Source organism: Furipterus horrens, unplaced genomic scaffold (genome assembly GCF_987537825.1).
Source record: "Furipterus horrens unplaced genomic scaffold, mFurHor1.1.pri manual_scaffold_1, whole genome shotgun sequence".
NCBI lineage: Eukaryota > Metazoa > Chordata > Mammalia > Chiroptera > Furipteridae > Furipterus > Furipterus horrens.
Genome location: NW_028327171.1, coordinates 4,866,445 through 4,889,385, shown reverse-complemented (window position 1 = coordinate 4,889,385; position 22,941 = coordinate 4,866,445). Strand labels below are relative to the sequence as shown.

At 39.6% G+C, this 22,941-nt stretch overlaps 1 protein-coding gene across 1 annotated transcript in view; it reads right to left on the bottom strand.

Annotated features, from left to right (window-relative positions):
- Window positions 1-22,941, bottom strand: part of DYRK1A (dual specificity tyrosine phosphorylation regulated kinase 1A) — a 130,844-nt gene that overhangs the window by 66,444 nt on the left and 41,459 nt on the right. Inside the window, exon 2 of the mRNA XM_090271739.1 lies at window positions 13,171-13,256. Coding sequence (XP_090127865.1) covers window positions 13,171-13,180 — 10 coding nt within the window. The 5' untranslated portion in view covers window positions 13,181-13,256. The remainder of the gene's footprint in view (window positions 1-13,170; window positions 13,257-22,941) is intronic.

The following is a 22,941-nucleotide window of genomic DNA, read 5'->3' as shown; positions in this document are numbered from 1 at the left end:
AAGTCCCTTGCTTTGTTTTCATATGAACATACAAGGTCTGTCTGGAAGGTATCCAGCCATGTAATATGAAAAAGATACATTTATTAAGGATACAAAATACAAGACACATTGCACACAGGACAGTGATGCCTCAGTCCCCTTCCAAGCAGGCACCTTGGGACCTCACACAGTTCTCCCACTTGCCATCAGCTGTCCCATCATATTTTCCTGAATCTCATTAAAAGTTTAATATTTCTTCCCTGTCAAAGGTGATTTCAGCTTTGGGAAAAGTCAGAAGTCGCAGGGCGCCAAATCTATACTTGGGGGCGTGGGGGGGGGGGGGTGCTGAGTCACCTGGGTGATTTGACATTTCACCAAAAACTCTGCACGAGACGTGACGCGTGAGTGGGCACGTTGCTGTGACGAAGCTGCCGATCACCAGCTGCCCACGGCTGCGGCCTCTGCATTGTCCCAGGAGTCTGCACGGAGGAGTGAGTGTTCAAGCTTCACGCAAAGTCTGACGCAGACTCGCTGCTCTACTCGCTCCCTGACTGCGGTGGCCACACAGCACCCGTGCGCACTCAAACAGCACCTGCCCCCCCACCCCAGTCCCCGCTGACCAGCACAGTGTGTTCACACACGCGCATTCCGGTCCCCTCTCCTTGGCTGCCAGGTGACATCGAGGTTGCGCAAACTGTCCTCGCTGTATCAACAATGGCTGCACGTTTCCTGGGCAGACCTCAGATACTTAAATATTAAGCACTGAAGAAAAGATGAGCCCCAGGTCTCTCATTCTCCACACCATCATCCACAGGAGCTCCAAGAGGGCTTGAGAATCACTCTCTAACCCAAAGCAATGTAATCCACTTCCCTAAAAGACTACCAATTTATGTCATTTGGTTTGTTTCTGAACTTCTTGAAACCCTAACAAGCCACCTTTAATTCCTAAGGATAGAGACTAGACGAGAAATAAAAGGGAACTATTTTTTAAACCAATTTCATTCACATTCTCGTCCATAGATCTTTAACATTCTGGTTAGTGCGCCCAAGTTGAAGCTTCTCTTTCTTATTCCCTCCACACTGACAAAGCTATCCTACCCCTCCTGTCTTCCAACCTACAGTAGCAAACACAATTTTTCATGTAATCAAGGACCGAATCCTGGTCCAACTCCTAAACATTCCTCATGTAACGAAATTTTGCCAACCTTGATAAGGAAAAATATTAAATCCCTGGCACTCTTATTTTTCCTTTGAGACTTGGAAACACAAGGGAACATCTTCTGTCTAGTGACAGATGCACTGAGATAAAACACCCTCAATTTAAATGTGGTTCAGTTTCTCTTTTAAAAGCTACTTACTTATATTGTGTAGTTTAGGAAAATACCAATGAGTGCTACTTTTAGAATCAGAAATTAAACATCTAAAACACTTAAAAATAGTTAATCCACTAAATTAGAATCTCTGTACATAAAATATGTATTTTAGAATTCCTAGTAAAGAAAATAAGTTTTCTAAGTAAACAATTAATCATTAACTTTTTAAAAATACAGTATTCCACTCTGGCTGGGGTGGTTCAGTGGACTGAGCGCCAGCCTGTGAACCGAAAAGTTGGCTGGCCCAGTTCCCAGTCAGGGCACATGCGTGGGGTGCAGGCCAGGTCCCCACTTGGGGGTGCACGGGAGGTAAGATTGCTGGATCTCTGCACCCTGATATTTCTCTCCCTTTCTCTCTCCCTTCCCTTCTCTCTAAAAGTAAATAATCTTTTTTTTTAAATACAGTATTCCAATTACATTTTCTCTGCTACACTGTAAAAAGAAATATACTTAGAATAAATAACTGCTAACTTCTCATCTGCATTAATGATGCTTGAGATATATAAGCAGCCTTTATTCTCTCAATGTGTAAAAAGGCAGTTATTCTGCCATGTAATAAATCATCCAATATTATCTCAAATGACAAATCATACCATACAATTTTGTATTTCAGGGAGAAATACAATGTAACTTTAAAATGCCAAGTGGATAAAATGTATTTTTCTTTTTAATTTTTAAGCCATCTAATCTAAAAAAAAATATTTTTTTAATTCTGAGCAACTACTTTGGTCAACTTTATAATTCATTATTCTATGAAGTGAGGCTGCCACCATATTGTTTAGTGGGACATCTTTTACACAGGATTAAATAAGCCCAGTAGATATCTACACTGCCCAATTTAAGAACATTCTAATGCATTTTCCCCCTCCTTCTCAATTAAGTTTTATAAAAATAGAAGGTTAACTGTTGAAATCTGGAATATAAACATAAATTAAAATTTTCTGAATTGTATTCTTGTGAATCAAGTTAATTTACCTCTGGGAAATGGCCCCATCCGCATCCCCCTTTCCCCTCCCAAACCAAAAATGCACTTAAGAAAACATTATGGTGCCCTGGCCAGGTAGCTCAGCTGGTGGTTAGGGTGTTATGGTTGCAGATTTGATGCCCAATCAGGGAATATATATATAAGAATCAAATAATGAATGCATAAATAAATGGTACAACAAATCAATGTTATCTCTCCCTCCCCCTCCCTCTCTCTAAAAATTATTACAAAAATAAAAATTTAAGTATATTAAATATACTTCTGCTTCTTCACTCAGGTACCATGGAAATATAAAAGTTGACTGATTGAGCCTTTATTTAGATAATGTTATAATTAACACACACTGCTAAAAAAGGTTTAAATTACCTTTATAGAATTTTAATAATCATCAGAAAATTTTTATTTTTTTAATCTTTTTTTATTGTTCAATTACAGTTGACATACAATATGATGTTAGTTTCAGGAGTACACCCCAGAAATTAGGCTGTATGTAACTCATTAAGTGATCATCCTGATAAATCTAGTAGCCATCTAACACCATACATAGTTACACTGTATTAGAATATTATTGCCTATATTCTCTAAGCTGTACTTTACATCCCCATGACTATTCTCAAGAGAAAATGTTTTAAAAAAGGGGTCAAAGTGGCAGGGAGAGGGGCAACATAGTAATTTGATTTCATCTGTCAGGGAGGGCAGCCACCACTAGTTTTTTAAATAATAAAGAGAGCTATAAACACAGTATTGCATTTAAAGCAATGGAAGTAACCAAAGAATGAATTTGAAAACCATTTTAAAAATTAAAAGGCGTTTTACCAACCTAGGTGTGAGAAGAATGAAAAGAAAACTGACACTTCATTTTTTATTTCCAGAATGTATTAAATTTTATTAACATATGCATGAAAATTGAGCCATTAATGTTTAGTATGGAAGGAAAGCACAGTCTACATTTAACCTGGCAGCTGAGCATAACCTGAAGAGCACAACTACTCGGAGGAAGAAAAGAGACTGGTTGTAACCAACAGGTTCCAGAAATGCGAGCGTCCGACCCCTTTGTTGCTGTTTTGCGTTAACAAAATAACTGCTGTCGTTTTCAAGTGTCTGCTTTCTGAGTACGGGATTCCACGTGGTGACTTTTGTTGTGTGTAAAACTGAGAAGTAAACCTGTTGGGGCTTTTTTCTAATGTAATCTCTAACATAGATCTACTCGACAGCATGGTCTCTACGCTTTTTAAAAGATGAGCATGAAGGACATACAAGCCTCAACCAAACTGAAGAGGGGCGGCTGGGAGACTGACCACCACCAAGAGAAAAGGCACTAAAAGGGCAACTCTCACACTTCCGGAGGAGCTGACCTACATCACCCAAACCGACGCAATGACAGCGTTTTTACATCAGCCTTCTTAGTTTGGGTTTCCCTTTTAAAGTGCCTTCTTAAAGCAAACCAAGAAGTTTTTAAAACAATGACCAAATCTATCCATTTTCTAAAACTCTCAAAACCAAACTCCATTAAATTATTTCTTAGAACCAAAACAAATATTGCATTTCACATGAATCTACAATTCAAACCATTGTCAATAATACACATTCTTCACAACTCATATTTGCTTGTTTAAGAACACATGTTCCTTTTCATTCCTTTTTAAAGCGTTAATTACTTCCACAGACTTTCCAGAAAAGCTAATACAGATAAGCTCATTGTATTTTATCAAAACCAAAGAGTAAATTATCTATGAAACCCTTGGGAATCCCTTTAAAAGAGGAAGTATAATACACAAAATAAAAGATCACCACCATCAACAGATTGTTAATGGGTTTATTTTCATTTGTCCAACAAATATTTAAGAGTCAATTATGTTTCAGGCATTACAGTACTAACTAAATAAGACCTAATCCCTCCACATAAAAACTTAAAAGCTCCAGTATAAAACGATACTTTGAGAAAAATTACAACCCAAGTGCAAACTGGGAAACGCACCAGCACAGTGAGAAACAAAGCAGGGACACAATGGTTAGGGTCAGGAGCCGTGCCCCTAGGCTGGCCTCCTCGTTCCATCGTATACTGGCCATGACCTGGGCAGGCTACCTGACATGGGTTAATCATTATATCTATCTCAGAGTTATCATCAGGAGAAAATGAGTTAATAAATATGGATCATTTAGAATAGTCCTTGGCAGATAGTAAGGGTTCAATGAGGAACTCTAATAAGTTAACAAGAAATAACAAACCTAAGAGAAATATCAGCAAAGAATATAAAAAGGAAATTCACAGAAAATATGAAAAACAAACATGGGAAACTTATTCTAATATTCAAATGGAAATTACTGTTTTGTCTATCAAATTGGCAAGCATGTTTCAGTACCCAGAATTCTAGAGCATGGGAAAATTCTGATTTATGGTTGCTAAGGAATCATAAATTGGACTTTTAAAAAAGGTATTTGAAAATATGTATTAAAAGTCTGAAAAATATACATATCCTCTAGCTCAACAACTGCAACTTCTAGGAACTGGACCTAAAGTCATAAATCAAAGATGCGCACAAAGACCGCCACAGAAGGGCTCGCTTAAACATTATTCATGAACTGGTTAGCGATGGGGAACAGGTGAAGTAGCAACTGACTTGCAAAATAGTAACTAGCCGTTTAAAATGATGCTAGAAAATAATACTGATAAATAAATGCTTAAATTTCAAGACTATTAAAAGCCAGTAAAATATGACCCCCATTTTTTTCTTAACCATTGTCTGAAGGAGCCACATGCATATAAAGTAACAAGCAATATATACACTAAAAAATTACAAAAGTTCTACGTGAACTTGAACTATTTTTAATTAAAAGTAGATAAACTGGGTCATGGTGCTGACAGCTGCACAACTATAAATTCGCGAAAAACTCAACTTATTCATAAAATGTATAGATTTTATGACCTGCAAATTACTGTAAGAAATATTCACATAGAACACTTACTAAAAGGGTGAGGGGTAGGAAAAAGTCCCTGCTCTCAGAGAAAAAATTATAACCATGTTATGTTTTACTTAATGGGGACAAGGGAGAGCTTAAGTTTTTCAGATATCTTCCAACAATAAATCTGCCTAACAAAATTATTTCTGCTATGTTCATGTAAATATGGATGTTAATTAATCATGTCAAATACCTCAGTATAAAAACAAAAAACCAAAATGTTAACTTTTTGGCTAAAGTGGTTCCCAGAAAAGCTCTTCACTTCTGGCGCATTTTCCCTACCTAACCTGCTCCCGCAAATCCTTTCTGAATAATCCCAGTAAGTAGAAACATCAGCTAATTTCATTGCCTAATAGAAGTCTTGCAACAAAAATTTTGAATTATGTAAATTGGATAGGACTTTGAATTGACTGCTTTAAGTCTGATAATACAGGCAGAAGAAATAAAATGTGAGACTTTAATGTGTAATTTCAGAAGACAAGCCAATTTCTCAAATAAGGGGAAACTTAAGTAGTATGGGAACAACCGGGAGGGAAAATAGTAACAGAAGGAGAGCCCATCTACCGGACATACGCTGTGCGTACACTCTGCACGACACGTGTTGAGGTCTTCTTGCCATTATCATGCCTCTTATTCCCTGTCTGAAGGGAGCAAAGCTTGGAGCTTCCAGTTTTGTCCTCGTGGTTGCCTCACACCCTTTAATTCCCCTACTAGGGAACATCCGTGAAATTTAACTACTAACTTTGCACCCCCCCCCCTTCTCCAAGCATCTCCTTTGGAATAATATATCTTTTTATTTCCTGTCAATAACTATGAATCAGCAACTTTATTCTACTTTAATTTTTTTATTTATAATGTTTCTTCATTGTAGAGAACACAGTCATTACAAATCACACTCACTCCTATCATTTAGTTTAAGTTCTTCAAGGCTCTATTTAACGTTCCCCTCATATCAATGCCCCTGCAGTCAGTCCCTGGTTGCCAACGTTTACTCTCTAGTGGAGTCCTTAAAAAGTGAGAAGAAAAACTAGCTCACAAACTCATACTCATCTTCATAACATTTTTGTCTGCTGTCTTTGTACTTTGGTCAGTTTAGCTGGATGTGAAACTTCCGGCTCTCATTGTTTTTTTTCCTTGAGTGTATCAGAAGTCACTCCATTGCACCTGGCAGAAAACGATGCTATCAAAATCACGTAATCAATTATTCTTCACCTTAAGAATTATTTGGGTTCTTTGCCTGATTATCCTAAGAATTTTCTTTTCTTTAAAGTCCAATAATTTTTAAAGAGTGTCTACACATCAGTCATTTCAGGATCAATTTACCCAAATATGCAACATGCCTTTTCCAAATGTAGTGGCAGTTTTTTTTTATTTCAATAAATCTACTTGTTATAATTATTAATATTTACTGTTTTTCATTGCTCTGTTCGTCTTCAGACCATTCACGTTATTTTTATGTTGAAATTTCTTCGCCTATCTTTACTGACTGCCACTTTCTCTAGAATGTTTGTTTACTTTTCTTCAATTCTTTTTGTTTACTTTTTCTCTCACTTTCTGTTTCACTGAAGAAATTTCCTATTGTTTTTTCATGCTCATGGTCCTTCTAGTTTAAGTTTCACTTTTTAATGATTTTTTTTTCCCTTTTATTTCCCTTTCCTGAGTTATTACATTTCTAAGTTTCCTTATGTGGATTTATGGTGTTTTGTTGAAATTTTCTAAATGTCCTTTTGTCTGTTTTGAAACATCAGGCTACAGCTTTCATGTGTTGTATGGACATTTCCTTCTGACATGCTTTCATTGTCTGCAGGAACATAGTCTACTTACTCCTTTCTTCTTACAAAAAACACTATGGGAATTTGACTGTGATCCTTGTTTATTGCTCATTTTCATGGAAAATAAAAAATTTCTAGGCCACTGGAGCAGCTTTCCTGGCTTCAGTAAAAGCCCCCCACCCCCTCGCTGAGACACAGCCTCGTGAATGAGGGCTCGGGTGCCTTCACCTGACCCTCCCCTCCTTCACCCTCACCGTCTCCCAGCTTCATTTGGATTCCATTCCCAGCAGTGTCTCCTTAGGGTAAGGTTTTGACCCAGAAGGGAGCATCAACTGGTTAGCTTTGAAAATTTATAGGGCCCAGGTAGCTCAATCGCACAGAAATCGCTGTGAACCCCGCATCCTGGGAACTCAAGACAGTCTTGCAGTCTCAGCTGGCCGTCCTCGAACCTGCTTCCCGCTTTTCAGGGGGGCTTTGCTGGCTACCTTGAGCCCCTTCCTGTTCTAAGGCCCACTTGAAGAGACAGACACTCCACTGCTTTTTTCGGCACCCTTCTGTACAAAGTTATTGGAGATTTGCCTCCACCTACGTATTTAGTGGTTGTGGGAATACTGTTCACCTAATTTTGCAGAGGGTACCCAGGAGTTTCTAGTTTTGCCGTCCTGATGACTGTCTATTTTTAGAGAAAACAGTGGAGATTCAAGAGTTATACCCTGCTGTCATCTTCCCCTAACTAAACTCTTTGGGGTACACTTATGAGCACCCCTAAAATCTAGACTAATGAATATACATCTATTTGCCTTCTCCTGCATCTTGAATAAAGGTGCTAAGGTCTAAGAAATTCAACTTTCCAATGTAGCCAATATGTAGCCAACCTCAGGTTTCCCATCATCTTTTCTGTAAATATCTTATGTTCTCTTATGTGAGATATATGATATAATCATTAATTGCTTCCACTAAGAAATTAGAAACGTAAATAATAAAAAATATAAAACATTTAAAAAGCCCAGGCCGATGTGGCTCAGTTGGTTGGGCGTCATCCAGCAAACCCATAGGCTGCTGGTTTGATTCGTGGTCAGGGCACCTGCCTGGGTGGTGGGTTCGGTCCCAGGTCAGGGCACATAAAAAGGCAGCCAGCCAGTAGATGTTTCTCTCTCACACCTATGTTTCTCCCTCCCTTCTCCTCTCTCTAAAATCAAAAATTAAAATTAAAATCTTAAAAACGTATTTAAAAAATTTAAAAAAGAAAATGGAAAACAATGAGGAACTCTTAAAACCACCTGAAGAAATATATTAAAGCAGATATTCTGATTTTTCAGGCATTACTAGGACAGCAAAAATTGTTCTCTTTGCAAGTATTTGTTAAGCACTTTCCCCATCGCAGGAACCCTGCGAGACAGACACAGGGCACACAAAAAGGACAGGCCATAACTCCCTGACCCTGAGAACCAGACTGGCTGGGACAAAAAACCAGTAAGCAAATATGTGCAAATACCATAAAACATTAACTGATAATCATTTGCTAGAAAGAAAGAATTCTGGGCGGAAAATATGCACCAGACCATTAGGTTTGTTGCCTACTTCATGCATTTCTGAATCACTTGAATTTTTCCCTCTACACATTTCTGTTTTTACATTTTCTAAAATAGAAGATTCTTCCTTTGAATTAATTTCATTTTTAACTATAATACTTAATGCTCACAAAGATATATTAAAAGACACATTCATGTAATGTAAGTGAGGATAAACTAGTATGTATTAATTACCAAACAGCTTAATGAAAATTTGTATTAAGGACCTTAAGACTTTTTCAAACCTTATGACCCAATATTGATAGTCTTAGGAATCAATTACAAAAAATAATTTATCATTCAACCAAACATCTATGTACAAATGTTAGTACTTTTAAAAAGTGAAAAAAGTGCCCTGGCTGGTGTGGCTCAGTGGGTTGAGCGCCTGCAAGCCAAAAGGTTGACTCCCAGTCAGGGCACATGCCTCAGTTGTGGGGGCACCCGATAGACAGAGCACTGTCTCTCTCCCCCTCTCTTTTCCCCTCCCTTCCCCTCTCTCTAAGAAAATAATAAAATATATTTTTTAACTTTTTTTAAAGAGAATAGTAAAAAAAGTCAATGTCTAGTAAGAGGTATCTAACTTAACTAGGAAATTACCATACAGTGTAACATACCCACACTTTAAAATAAATAAAGTAATTCACCCTCAAACCATCAGTTCTGAATGCTCTAGATTTGCTCCAAGTTCAAAGTGACAGCAGAGCGCTACAACTAGTACATTTCTGATGACACAGGGAAATGTTTATGATATAATGGAGTGCAATAAAAAAGAAGACATACACAATATTTAACAAATTCTATCCAAGTACACCAGCCTGAATGGATATTCAAGTTGATCTCAATTAATCAAAAATGGCATAAAAACCAAAAAACTAGAAGAGAACATGCCATACATAGTGCAGTGGGTGGCAGAACTTTAGAAATATCGCCTTCTACTTATCTGTATTTTCATAAATTTCCACATTTTACAGTGATTTTGTATTACTTAATAAACAGAGAAAGAAGTAAAAACCTTAAAGCAAAAATAAATCCACTGAATTTACCATTCATCAAAAATAATATAAATTCACTGAGTTATTAAGAGCAAAAGCAGACTACTTGGGGCTCAAAAATGAAGGAGGGCTACAGGAGGAGAAGCGCAGAAGAAGACCGGATGCACGGGACCATGTGAAGCATAGTTTCAAAAGGAGGCAGACAGGCACTATATATCAAAATATTAAAATGCACACACTCTCTGATCTCCCCAATGCACTCTGCATGTAAATGGGATGAAAGAAATTGTTTCTTGGGTTATTTTCCTTAAATTTACAGATCTGGTCTCTAATTGTTCTGTTAACAGGCCATATTCCTAATATCCAAACTCTGCACTACAAGACTCACATTTTAAAATGAGTTAGAAATTTAAAATTAAAAACTTCCATATCAAATGGTTTTAAGCAGTTAAATTCATATTTATAATAAAAATGACAACATAAACCAATCAGTACAATTTAAAATAAATTTCTAAGGTGATTCACCCTCTAGTACTATTTCAAGTTTTAAAACGACTAACCTATCACTATTTTAAAAAACAATTTTAGTTGTTAAAGAAGCCCATGTCAACAACAACAACAAAAATTGTATCAACTGCTGTATCTAACAGCTTTTCTCAAATAATGTTCCATTAAACATTAATGGGTATAAATAAAAAAATAAATGAGAGGGGAGGACCTTTATCAAATACATTTAAAAACTGCAAGATCCTGCATGTCCATGTGCACAGTATCTGAGACAGGACGTCTTCCAAATTTAATCTCAGAAATCAACTGAACGTGGTTGCCTCTTGATTCAAAGGCATAAAGAGGGGCTCCCTTGACTCCCAGGACGATGGTGAGGAGCACGGAGCCACTTACCACTAAGGAGAATACACGGGGGACAAAAGGGGCACGTGCAGGAGAGACACCCAGGAGGCAGTTACCTGAGGCGGGGGCTCAGGAGAGAAGCTGGGCGCAAACCCGGATTCTGACCACACCGCAGTGTCGGGGCCCGGGGAAGCCGTCACTGTGACTGCCATTAACCGGGGTGTGTTCTGTTTCTACTCCAGATGCCTTGGGGTCAATGTATGCCTTAAAAGTTTTTCCATAAACACCCACTGCCTCGTTTGTTTGCACATGTGCTCCCTCCTCCAACTGAAATGGGGTCCGTGACTCCTGAGCACACTGATCCTTGTGGGCAGAGGACCTGTTACAGTACCTGGTACAAAGCAAATGTCAAAGAACTAATTTGTCACAAATGATTTTTCTTCCAAAAAAAATTTTTTAATCCAATTTTACCTACTTATATTCTACTTCTATATTAAAACATGCAAAAAAGACCCTCAAAATTAAACAAATACAGGAACACATGCACTAAACACACATTCAAGTCTGGTTTGGTGTCCAGTAAAAATCTGTTGTTAAGCTTTGGCTTTTGAAAGATCAGTCTGTGCCTACTTGTGGAGGTAGCATCCCCGAACCCAAATCTAATCAATGAAACGGCAGGAGAACGAGGTATCATCACACCTAACCCCCACCAAGCCAGTGCCCCTGCGTGCCTGCGGAAAACAGAACCCTCTTTCAAGTCTGCGTACGCATTCTACCCGTTAAGGAAATACAAGTGCGCACCACGGTAAAACAGCAGCAAACTGCTGCATTCACTAATGATGATCAGGAAAGCCGCTAATTTCATGTTCAAAAACAGTTATTAACGTTTAAATTGTTGAGGGAAATACACCAGAAGCTAATACATATATTAGAAAGAGCCGGACCCTCCTTCTTGGGTTTTTTCCTTTAAGAGTCAATAAATGTTGAAAATTTTTAAAGAATACAAGGTCAAGGAAGGGAGACAAGATTATATCATAATCTAACCTTTGTAGACTTTTTTTGTGTTCTAGCATTCATAAAATTAACGAGATAATCTTTATAAACTGTATTTACTCTTTAGATATTTCATTCATCCATAAGCCTTTCCAGAGAGAGAGCTTTCTGGAAACTCTTCATATCTTATAAAAATAAACTAAAAATAAAACAGCAACTTAGCCACCTCAGAATTTTGTAAGGAAAAATCTCCAAAGTTGTTAATATCTATGAATAAGTCCATGAGACACCCCCAAAGCACTTTGTTCCTCTACTGACCTCGGCTGCCAGTGAGCAGCTACCTGGCACAGCCACTGCGCAGTACAGTGCCCGGGGGCGGCCCGGGAGCGGGCAGTGCTGGGAAACTGCCTGCACCAGACGGTCAGACTTACAAACTCTGACAACGGCATTTTCATAAAGTGCTAACATCCTCTCCGTAAACGCTCCTGCTTGCTTCTGTATGACGGTGACGGCCCTATAGCACCCTGTTGGTTTAATCGGCCACTCGTGTACCCCGAGTGCGCGCAGGCACATGTGCGCTGAGATCCGGGGTACGGAGGCGACTCCTCAGCCGCCCTGTACGGAGAAAACGATCGCCATCACACTCGGAGTCCCTCCTGAATGGAAAATATCATTTACTCTGTAATTTAATTTGCGAATATATTCAAGCACATTTCTTCATACAAAATGGTACACCTGAGACTGTTTTTAAATTTTTACACACTTAAAAAAACACATTAAATGTTTTTTCTTTTTGAAAACAAAGACCACCAAAAACAAAAACCAATGACAAAAACTTTAACAGCTACCCCAATAATGTAATTAAATAACTACTCAGGATTTATGTAGTTACTTCTTTTCTGGCTCAAGACCACATTTTCAAACATGATCAAGTAAGACTATCTCTGATCAAGTCTACAAATACAAGCCACTTGGTTCAACAAAATGCCTCACAATCAGCCCAGTGTAAGAAGATACAAGTTTAAAAGTTAGCAACACGTTATTCATTAGCTACACTACATTTTCAAGAGTTTGAACACAGTCATACATGGATTAGCCTCTATTTTTCCATGTATGAGTAAGAGCATCTCAAGCAAAAATATTCTTTCAAATAACTTCATACTGCTTCTCCTGTATAACACGAATGACAAAAGGATGAAAGGGATGGAGGGAGGGAAGAAACAAAGGGAGGAAGGGAGGGAACAAGGAAAGAAAAAGCAAAATCCCAGACCATATTTTTTAAAGAAATCATGAGTATAGGTGTAATATCCTTAATTTAATTTCAGATAAACTAACTTCTACTCCCTTTGCCTTTGAAAGTCTTGATCTAGTCTAAAAGGAATCTGAGGAAATTCAACCATAAAAGGAAGTATTTATTTTCAACAGAAAATATTTCAATTTTCAAAGTATTAGCCAACCATCCACTTTTATAAAAGTCAAGTACTTACAATTACTAACTGTATTTGTATTCGTACCACTATAAATTACTAATTATCAAACTAACTCCCAAAGTTAAATAAATATTTTGAGTCTCTTTGCATTACTGATCTAAATAATTCTCCCCATTGACACTGTTTATCAGAAAGCTCTCCCATTCAAAAACGCCACATTCTCTCAGACAGCCACAGTTTTACTGTAGTTTAAAACTTGAGTCACCTGTATGCATCGTCTTCTTTCAAGTCTCATATCATCCTGATGGGGTGGGGGGAGGGAGGGAAGAGTCCAGCAGCAAAACTATAACACTGTGTGAAGAAAAACAGATTATGATAAGAGATAAGGATGCAAGACAATTACCCCTAATTGAGGAACATCTATTGCAACTATAATCCCCAAAACATAAGTTAAAATTAACTCCAAGTCATTACTAACATTTATTTAAACTTACTTAAAAATAACTTTCACTAATGAAATTGATTAGATATAAAATATGAAGTATTCAATTGTCAGGGAGAAAAAAGCATTTTGAAATCTGCCTACTACCAATGAAAACTTCACACATTTCTAGATATGAAATAAACAGTCAATATGTCAGTATTCTACATAAATTATCGAGGGGGGGGTTGTAATCTCCATCAGTTCACAGATCAGTACGAATACGAATTCACTTTTCACACGGCTTACTGTCAGAGGCGATGAACGTCACTTCAGAGGAAAGATACCACGTCGACCTGCCCACATCCCCTCCAAGTGCAGTCTGAGACCCTGCTCCCAGCCGCTCCCCTGAAGCCCCCAAACCCCCCTGTGCTCTCTGAGTGGCTTCTCTCACTTTACCGTAATACTTTTTCTGTACTTCTACTTAAGGCTTCCACTGACAATTCCAGGACTGACCAGTAAACTCCATAATGCCCGACAGGAACGCAAAAACCACCTCGCTGTTGTTACGACCTGAGCGCCGAGCCGCTGAGAAGAGCAGAAGAGACAAAGGCGCGCACGGGCTAAAACCTAACTTACAAACTGAGTTCGGTCTGAAAATGCAGTCTTTAAATTGATACTATGGACTTCAGTAAGTATTCCTAGTTTTAACATGTTGCTGGTGTGGGTCAAGTTCCCAGCCTGGCCAAAAGAAGCCTCCTGATCCCCAAAGATACCACCGGTCATGGGCACTAGGGACCCCACTGAACAAACACGGCAAGTTCACCAATTCCAGGCCCTCTCTTTATCGGGACAGATTCTAAAACTGGTAGGTTTCCTCTGTTAGCACTTTCTCAGCTCCCAAATTCTACATTATGGCGTATCCTGCTTAACAACAGCCCCTTCCCCCAGTGCACCCTAAACCACCACGTAACACGCCTACTGCCTCGGCGCAGCTCATTTCAGGTGTGTGAAGAAATCGACGGGGTTGAAATAATTCACTTTAACGTTTGCAATTTTCAACAAGGATACTCATTAGCCCAAATGCACCCCTAACTGGTAGAATTCTAATAGTGTTGCTATATAAATTAAACACTGAAAAGGAAGTTTGAAGAAAAACATTTTTAGGGAAGTGAGTCATAATTTACACTTGAGTCTATATTTGTAGCCCCCAAATATTTATGCTTTTCATTTATTTCTCCTACTTTTGAACGCACAGGTTCTCTTAAAGCTTTGAGTCTGTACGACAAACAGCAACTAAAACAGCAGCTCAGGGGTTAAATGTATAAATTATCCGCCAATTAGAAACTGCCCATCCAAGATCAGTCCCTACATTCCATTTCCCACATCTGTAAAACCACTTTCTAGGGCAGATGCCACCGTGGTACCAAGTAAAACCCGAGACGCGGGACTAACTGGTATCTGGTTTCGGGGGGGTGTATGGATAAACGTTAAACTCCTGCATCAGAAGTTTTATTTGCAAAAGTAATATTGAAATAATCAATATTCAAGATTTTTGACTTCAAAGACACAGTTTTCTAACAATTTTTTCTCCACATAAATATCTTTTCAATTCAAGAATGAGCCATGGGGAAAGAAAATACAGTATAAATTAAGTCTCTAGCTATACACTATATATTAGCAAATCAACTTAAGGCACTAAACATCATATTCCCCACATATAAAATGTTAGTGTTACCTACACCCCAAGAAGAGGATATTACTTACTGATGCAAAAGCACTTTATAAGAAAGCAAAATCAAATAAGACATTAGTATTTTTTATTTTATTAAAAGTTGTTAGAAATTAGCCTATTTTATGACTCTTTTATATCTGAAGGTAAGTATGGGTAAGCCAGTGGCACACTGGCTAATGCATCTAACTAAAAGGTCACCAAAACTGTCTGTCCCTGCCCTGGCTAAGTCACTCTGTTGAAGAGAGCATTGTCCAGATAAGCTAAGGTTGCGGGTTCGGTCCCCAGTCAGGGCACATACAAGAACCAACCAATGAATGCATGAGTAAGTGGAACAGCACATTAGTGTTTCTCTCTCTCTCTCTCTCTCTCTCAAATCAATCAATCAATAAAATTTCTGTCTGACCTTAAAGCTGACATCTTTTAGAAGTCATCCATTAATCACTATTCATTTGAAAAGCAGCCTTTAGCAAAAGGTAAATTATCTTTCAAGTTACAAAATGTGATGCTGACGTACACAGCAAGCAAACCATCATACACTGAGTACGATAAACTCCTTGTGTCTTGACCTTGGATTGCTTTAAACAAACAATTCTAGTGATTATTCCATATATCCTTCAGGGTGGTCACATTACACACACACACACACACACACACACACACACACACAAAATGTTTAGCATGGCTGGGTGAGTCGGTTGGAGCACCATCACATACACCAAAAAGTTGAGGGTTCAACCCCCAGGCAGGGAGTATATGGGAGGCAACAGAGAGATGTTTCCCTCTCACATCATTATCTCTCTCTCTCTTCCTCTCTCTCAAAAATAAATAAACATACCCTTGGGTGAAGATCTTTAAAAAATTAATGTACAGCAGCATATCTTCAGGAATGAGGGGAAGAAGGGAGGGGGAAAGAGACGAAGAGAGAGAGACTAAGGGGGAGAATATCAAGACACCTAATTAAAAGTGTTGACATACTGAGATTTATAAAATTAATACAAATCCGCAAAGACCAAGAGTGGCAAAACTATGATCGGAATAAATACATTAGCGTGATATGGCAAATCCACATTAAGTGAGGAGCTGATAATTAAATGGCAGGTATGATGTTTTCTCTCATGTCATGGTGTTCCGTAATCACACAAAACTAAATATCCTATATAGTTTCAAAATAACTACAGTAGCACAGAAGCATTACAGGCAGCGGGAGAAAAAAACTGCATGATACAACCTTCAGAAGTACTGGTAGGTACTGTTTTGTAATATTTCTCAAGCTAGAAGTACACAATTATTTTTTGCTATCATTTAATTTTACACTATATATTTTGTATGTTCATTTCACAATTTAATCTTTTATCCCAGGAAAAAAAATATATAATGCACAATGGGATTTAAATAGTTTAGAAGATGCCAACTAAGAATAATCTGCCCTGGCTGGTGTAGCCCAGTGGATTGAGCACCCGCCTGCAAACCAAAGGGTCGCCGGTTCAATTCCCAGTCAGGGCACAGGCCTGGGTTGTGGGCCAGGTCCCCTGTTGGGGGTGTACAAGAGGCGAACACACACTGGTGTTTCTCTCCTTCTCTTTCTCCCTCCCTTCTCCTCTCTCTAAAATAAAATAAAAAAAGAAAATCTTTAAAAATTAAAAAAACTAATAATCTATCTCCCCCCAAAAAGCTACAAAAGTAAAATCAAGGAAAGCTTAGCTGACAGATCTAAAATTTGATTCCATGAATTAAAATTACAATGTGACTATCTAACAATTATATTCAGTGACTAACTTTCCTTATAAACTTCTGCCCTTTTACTCTAACAGATCACTAAATTAACATAAGAAAATATCTTTTTCCATACAATAATTTTAGAAATAAATTTCCTGGAATTAAAATAGGCAAAGGAGCCAAAAGGAAAAAGAAAATAAGAGAAATGTCATGGTTTCAATGCCCAACACACAAGGAAACTCTGATTCCCAAAAAGATCATCAATGGCATACAGATAAAAAGTGGTTCCACTAACTTGGTATTTCAAGTGAAATTCTAACAACCAAGAACACTTATGGCTCACCCACCCAGCCCCTAGGAAAATCATCACAGCCTTTAAAAAAAAATAAATTAATTAAAAAGCAAAAAACACCAAGACTTCAGAATGTAGTATCAAATCCGAAGTACGGGTAAAGCTAGAGGGAAAAGAACACTTACTGAACAATTGCAGTGCACCCACCGCCGCGCGGAGACACATGACAGACCCCGACGCGTGTCATCTCCTAACTGCCCCACACAAGCAGGCCGCGCTGTTCCCGTTTCATCGGTGCGGAGAACAGGGTAAGACGCTCCTCGGTCTGGCCTAAGGTCTCACCTTCAGAGCTTTGGTCCTACACTAAAGTTCTTATTTTCGAACGCCACCAAAATGCCTTTCACTGAAGTTCACTGGAATGGTTATGAGGAAATTATAGAAGATGCAAGAATCTAGGGGTGTCTAAGTCTGATTTTAGACCCTGAACTCTCACTTCTACCTCAACCATCCCAAACATGAAATAAAGCTTCTAAGCAGTAAATTAATTTATAAAAAGCATTCCAATTTAGGAGAACGGAAGCAGAGTAATTTTGATTACAGCACATAATAGATTGTTATGTATTCCCTTAACTCCCTCAAAAAAAATTTTTTAAAGAGACAAACTGAAAGAGGGTAAAAAAGAACAGCAATTTCCGGTAAGTCATTTTTGCACGAAAGTCTTGCGCAAGATACAAAATCATAAAGGATTATAAACTTGGGTCTTGAATTATACAACTCCAAAGGCATGCTGGAAGTGGGAGTAGAGGAGATACATGATAAGAGGGATAGAAGGATGTGACTTCTCATGAAATTATATGAAAAGAACTAACAAAACCCCAAGTAAGCCCTGGAAAGAAGGTTCAAGAACTAAGAGCGTAGCGGAGTAAATAAATATTGTCCAAAATTTTTGCTACCTCACACATCCAGTTCCTTGGCCTGACACTGTGTATCTAGGCTCAAATAGGCAACATGAGGCACTATTTGGACACAGAAATAATTACAGGACAACAGGAGAGAAATACTTCATCCTCGAACACACGTTATTCGTAATAATACATAATGCACTGACAAATACACCTTTTATAACTGGAGGGGGGACTGAAATTTTCTAGGGGTAAGTTATGATCAAGTCATAGAAAGTGTAGTGCCCTGTCACTAATTCAAAATACAAACACGACCACGGGCTCTTGCTTGCTAATCTTTTGTCTTCTTTTAGTTGTGTGAAAACAAATATTTGCACAAGTTTCTTATCTCACCCCTCACGCCTGGAATTCCACCTTCCTCCAGTACGAATTCTGAGACCAGAGAACCCAACTGCCACTCCTGGAGCGCGCCTACCAGACAGACACGAGGAAATGCCCCACTACCAGCAGACCGCAGTCCCAGCAGGCTCATCTCTACGACAGCTGGTGCGAGTCCGCATTAAGTCCTTCTCGGTCACACGTGGCCTTAAGCAGCCTTCCCCGAGGCTGGCCTGCCTGCAGCCAACGGCTCTCTGCAGGGCTCAGGCCCCCCGAGGACCCCGCGAACTGTCTGCGTGTCTCGGTGACTGCCGTTCCCCAATTCTCGCTGCACAGGAGGTGCCTTACCTTTAACTCACTGAACCCTCGTAAGTAACTGCAGAAGGTGAGGAGCATGATTATCCCCATTTTAGAGGTGAAGGCCCAGAGAAGCGAGGGGAAGCCGTGCCAGGTCCCACGTGACCCACGGCACGGATCAGATTCCGACCCAACCTCTGACTTCAGAACTGCTGACAGGCTCCACGATACACTGAATTCACCGCCTATCTACCTGCCCTGCGCTCCTGCCCAAACAAGAGGGAAGACGGGGCAGGCCAGGCAATAACCCCCTTCTCCTTCTTGTGCCGTCAGTCTTGGGCCATGGGTGCCCCCGCGCCCCTAGTCTCCCAAACTGAAGCCCTAATCGCCTCTCGCTGACCGAACACCCAGCCCGCAAGCTCTCACGCTGAACGTCACCTCACTCACGTCTCCCAGACCGGCCTTATGACTCCGTTTCTACCGGCCCTACCTTAGCCAGGGCCCTCCTGGCTCTGTCTGCCCTCTGCTCAAGTCCCCCCACTGGATTAGCCCATTCTCATCAGAACTGTACGCCTCAAAAACACATCCAGTCACCACTCCAACCCAATTATGTACAAGTTTCTTGTTCAGAAGCTAGAACTGGACAATGATAGTCTTCCCTTCATTTAAAATTAAAAACCTCAAGTTTTCCTCCCATCGCTTATAGGAAACTTGACCGTTTTTCTGACTAGAAAACATTACATGCTGCCCTAGTACGGTGGCTTCGTGGTTGGAGCATCATCCCTGTACACTAAAAGGTTGCGGGTTCGATTCTCAGTCAGGGCACATCCCTAGGTTGTGGGTTCAATCACAGGTGCGTACAAGAGGCCACTGACTGATGTTTCTCTCTCACATCGATGTTTGTTTCTCTTTCTCTCTCAAACCAATAAACATATCCTCAGGTGAAGATTAAAAATATATACAGTTTGTACTGGGTGGCCAAAAAGTGTGTTTTTTTTCCCTAACATGGCTCTAGTAGTGCTTAGTTGTCTTTAATTTCATTTGAAACAATTCTGCTAGATTGCTTTGTGACAGGTGTCAGACCAGCATGCATTTTTAAAATATTTTATAAAAACTGGTGAATTTTTGTGCAGCCATTTTAATACTGAAAATGGAAGAAAATACACAACATTTTGGTGTAATGTGCTTTATTATTTCAAGAAAGGTAAAAACACAACTGAAACGCAGAAAAAGATGTGTGCAGTGTACGGAGAAGGTGCTGTGACTGATCGAACGTGTCAGAAGTGGTCTGCAAAGTTTCTTGGTACTTATTGACATTTTGGCCAAATAATTCTGCTGTGGGGCTGCCTTATGCACTGGAAAATGGTGAGCAGCACACCCGGCCTCTACCTGCTAGAAGCCAATAGCGGGAGATCGCCAACATACTCAAAATATCCAAATCAATAAAGTTATTGGCGAAAATGAAAATGTGTCTTTTATTTTAAAGGAAAAACCATATAGACTTTTTGGCCAACCCAACATATTACATGCTCACTGCTTTTTAAAAAAAGAAGAAACTGGGAATAAAAAAACTAAAAGTCATACAAAATTTCACTACTCAAAAGTAGTAACTCTGTTCATTTTTATAATTTTACGTCTTTACGCCAACAATTTAATTTGTATTACTTTAAATAGCTGGATAGTACTCCATTGCACTGATGCAGTTTTACTCCAAGCAAATACCTACTCGGGCATATCTGGGTTGTTTCCGATTTTTCACTACCATAAATTTTGAAACTTGGAGCCTGCTTTTACCCACTTGCTAATTGGAATCAAAAGCAAAGTAATATGAACAAAACACCAAGGTTTTTCCATCTATTCTGTTGATGTGCTTCCTTAATGTACTATTTTATATCACCTACACATCATGTACTCCAACTTCTGTTACTCGGATCAACCCGAGTTCATGAGAGAAATTAAAAAGGAGTGGCCCAATGACCTCCAGGTGCTCGGAGAACAACCACAAGGGAGACCCAGGGATTGTGCTCCCCCTGGTTCATTTCCCTCGCTCACCTGAACCCCTGGGGGGAATCTCCCCCGTACACGTGTTCTGTAAAGAAAGCAGTATGTCAGGCACAGGGAGAGTATGTCCACCCCACAGCCGCACGCCCCCACAGAACTGGGGTCTAAGAGGTGCCCTGGAAAGCCACGTTGCTCTCTCCCTTCTGATCACACTAATTTTTCTAGGTAGGATGGTCTAAAGTATCACACACACACACACACACACACAACTTTATTATAAAATATACATTACATAAAATTAACTTACATAAATGCATGAACACATATACTTAGTTGGTAATATGTACTTTTATACTTATATAATTATATGTAATTTTATAAACCACTGCTTTTAATTATCCTTGCATTTTCGAAACTACACAAAAATAACAAGGCCCAGAATTAATCAAAAGCACACACTATTATTAACAGCTTACATTTTCCTACAAGCCTATTACTCATAGTAGTAAAGGGAGTTTAATTTCACTTGTTTTTCTTGATGTACTTTTGTAGAACTTATAAAAATGCTACCTCCTCAAAAAATACTTAAAATGTGTGGTCTTATATTCAGAGTACCAGTTATTCTCCAAATGTTTCGTGTCTGTTTCACTTCCAGCCCCAACCTCAGGTGTAAGCTCCAGTCCCTGGCCCCTCCACTCATTCCTCTAGACACTTATCCCTCCGAAAGAAGTACTTCAGCACCCAGCCAGGTAGCTCGGTTGGTTAGGGTGCCGGCCCCACACCCCAAGGCTGTGGTTCAATCAGCGGTCAGGGCACATACAAGTGTTATATCAACCAATGAGTGCATAAGTAAGTGGGACAAATCCGGGTGTCTGTCCCTCTCTCTAAAAATCAATCCATAACTTATTTCTTGGAAAGGAAGTACTTCAGAGGCAGATGTTAAACTAAGTCCCCGGGACTGGTTTTCCGCACCCTAGCTTCTCACGCAGCACCTAACCGACAGGCCGCCGGGCCGCTTCAGGGGCGCCCCACCGCTACCACGCCGCGCGACACCGAGAACGCCCCACGCCGCCGAGGACCGCCGTTCTTCTAGTGACGCCACTAAAAGCTGCCGACTTCATCTGCTCAGGCTGTTCTCACTAAATCCCACCAAGTTTCAAAACGCCCCTCACTCTTCTCCGCGCCCAGTGCTGCCACCCGACCCAGGTCCCCGCCTCACCCTCGGCGCTACAGCAGCCTCCTAGGCCTGATGCACGTCAGAAACACCAGGGGACGCTCCCAAAACCACACTGCTCCGACTGAACCTGACTGCACAAGGACCCAATAATCTGTTGGGTTTGGGGTTCTGTTTTATTTATTTTTATTTTTTATGTTTTAAACAAGAAGTCCCAGGGGATTCTGGAGCACTGCCAGGTTTGGGGACTGCTTACTGCACTTAAAGGCGGCACATCCCTTATCACTTGACCCCACTCGCCAGGCAGAAAGCTGCCACACGTGTCACCCTAAAGCACAGGACTTTCAACATGCATTTATAATCCCTCTGCAACTTAAACACATTCAGTCAAATCTTATTGCCCTGAGCTCGGAGCCTGGCATGGCATTCCACTAAGCACCATTTACCTCCTTCGGCACCAGCACTCAGATCACGTCCCCTTAAATTTGCCTCTTCAACACCGTTTTCTACCCACTACTCCAGACCACCTCCATCCTCCACATCCAGCTTAGAACCACTCCAGTCTCTCCTTCTAGCTTTTATTGAATGACCTAGCAATATGTTTTGTTAATTATCTGTTACATTCTTATTCTAGTGATATTTTCTACTGCTTGGTGAGTCTCACATTTCTATTACATCTTAGTAGATGTTCAATAAGCACATCAGTATACTGGAATAAGAATGTGGAAAATATTGTTTTATGTAGAAAAAAGTGAATACTAACACAGTATGCAACACCAAATGATTACATTTGTTTTTTCAATGAAGTGAAAATTAGTTGTATGAGGGAAAAAAACAGGTTACATACAAAATGTGAATAGTAGTTATCTCCAGAGAGGGGAAGTAAACTATTATTCTTATTTTCTAAATTTTCTAAAATGAATGTGCAATAAAACAAAATCTTAAACCTAGAATTTTAAACCTTAAAATCTTGGTCAATGAAAACTCTGTAAAAGTAACTGGCACGGGGACCAGCAGTCAGTCACAACCCTAATCTCACTTGGTAATGCTAACATTTCTCGCCTCACCGTAACGGATGTTCAGCTCTGGGGCCTTGTGTAGAAACTTACAAAGCAATGAC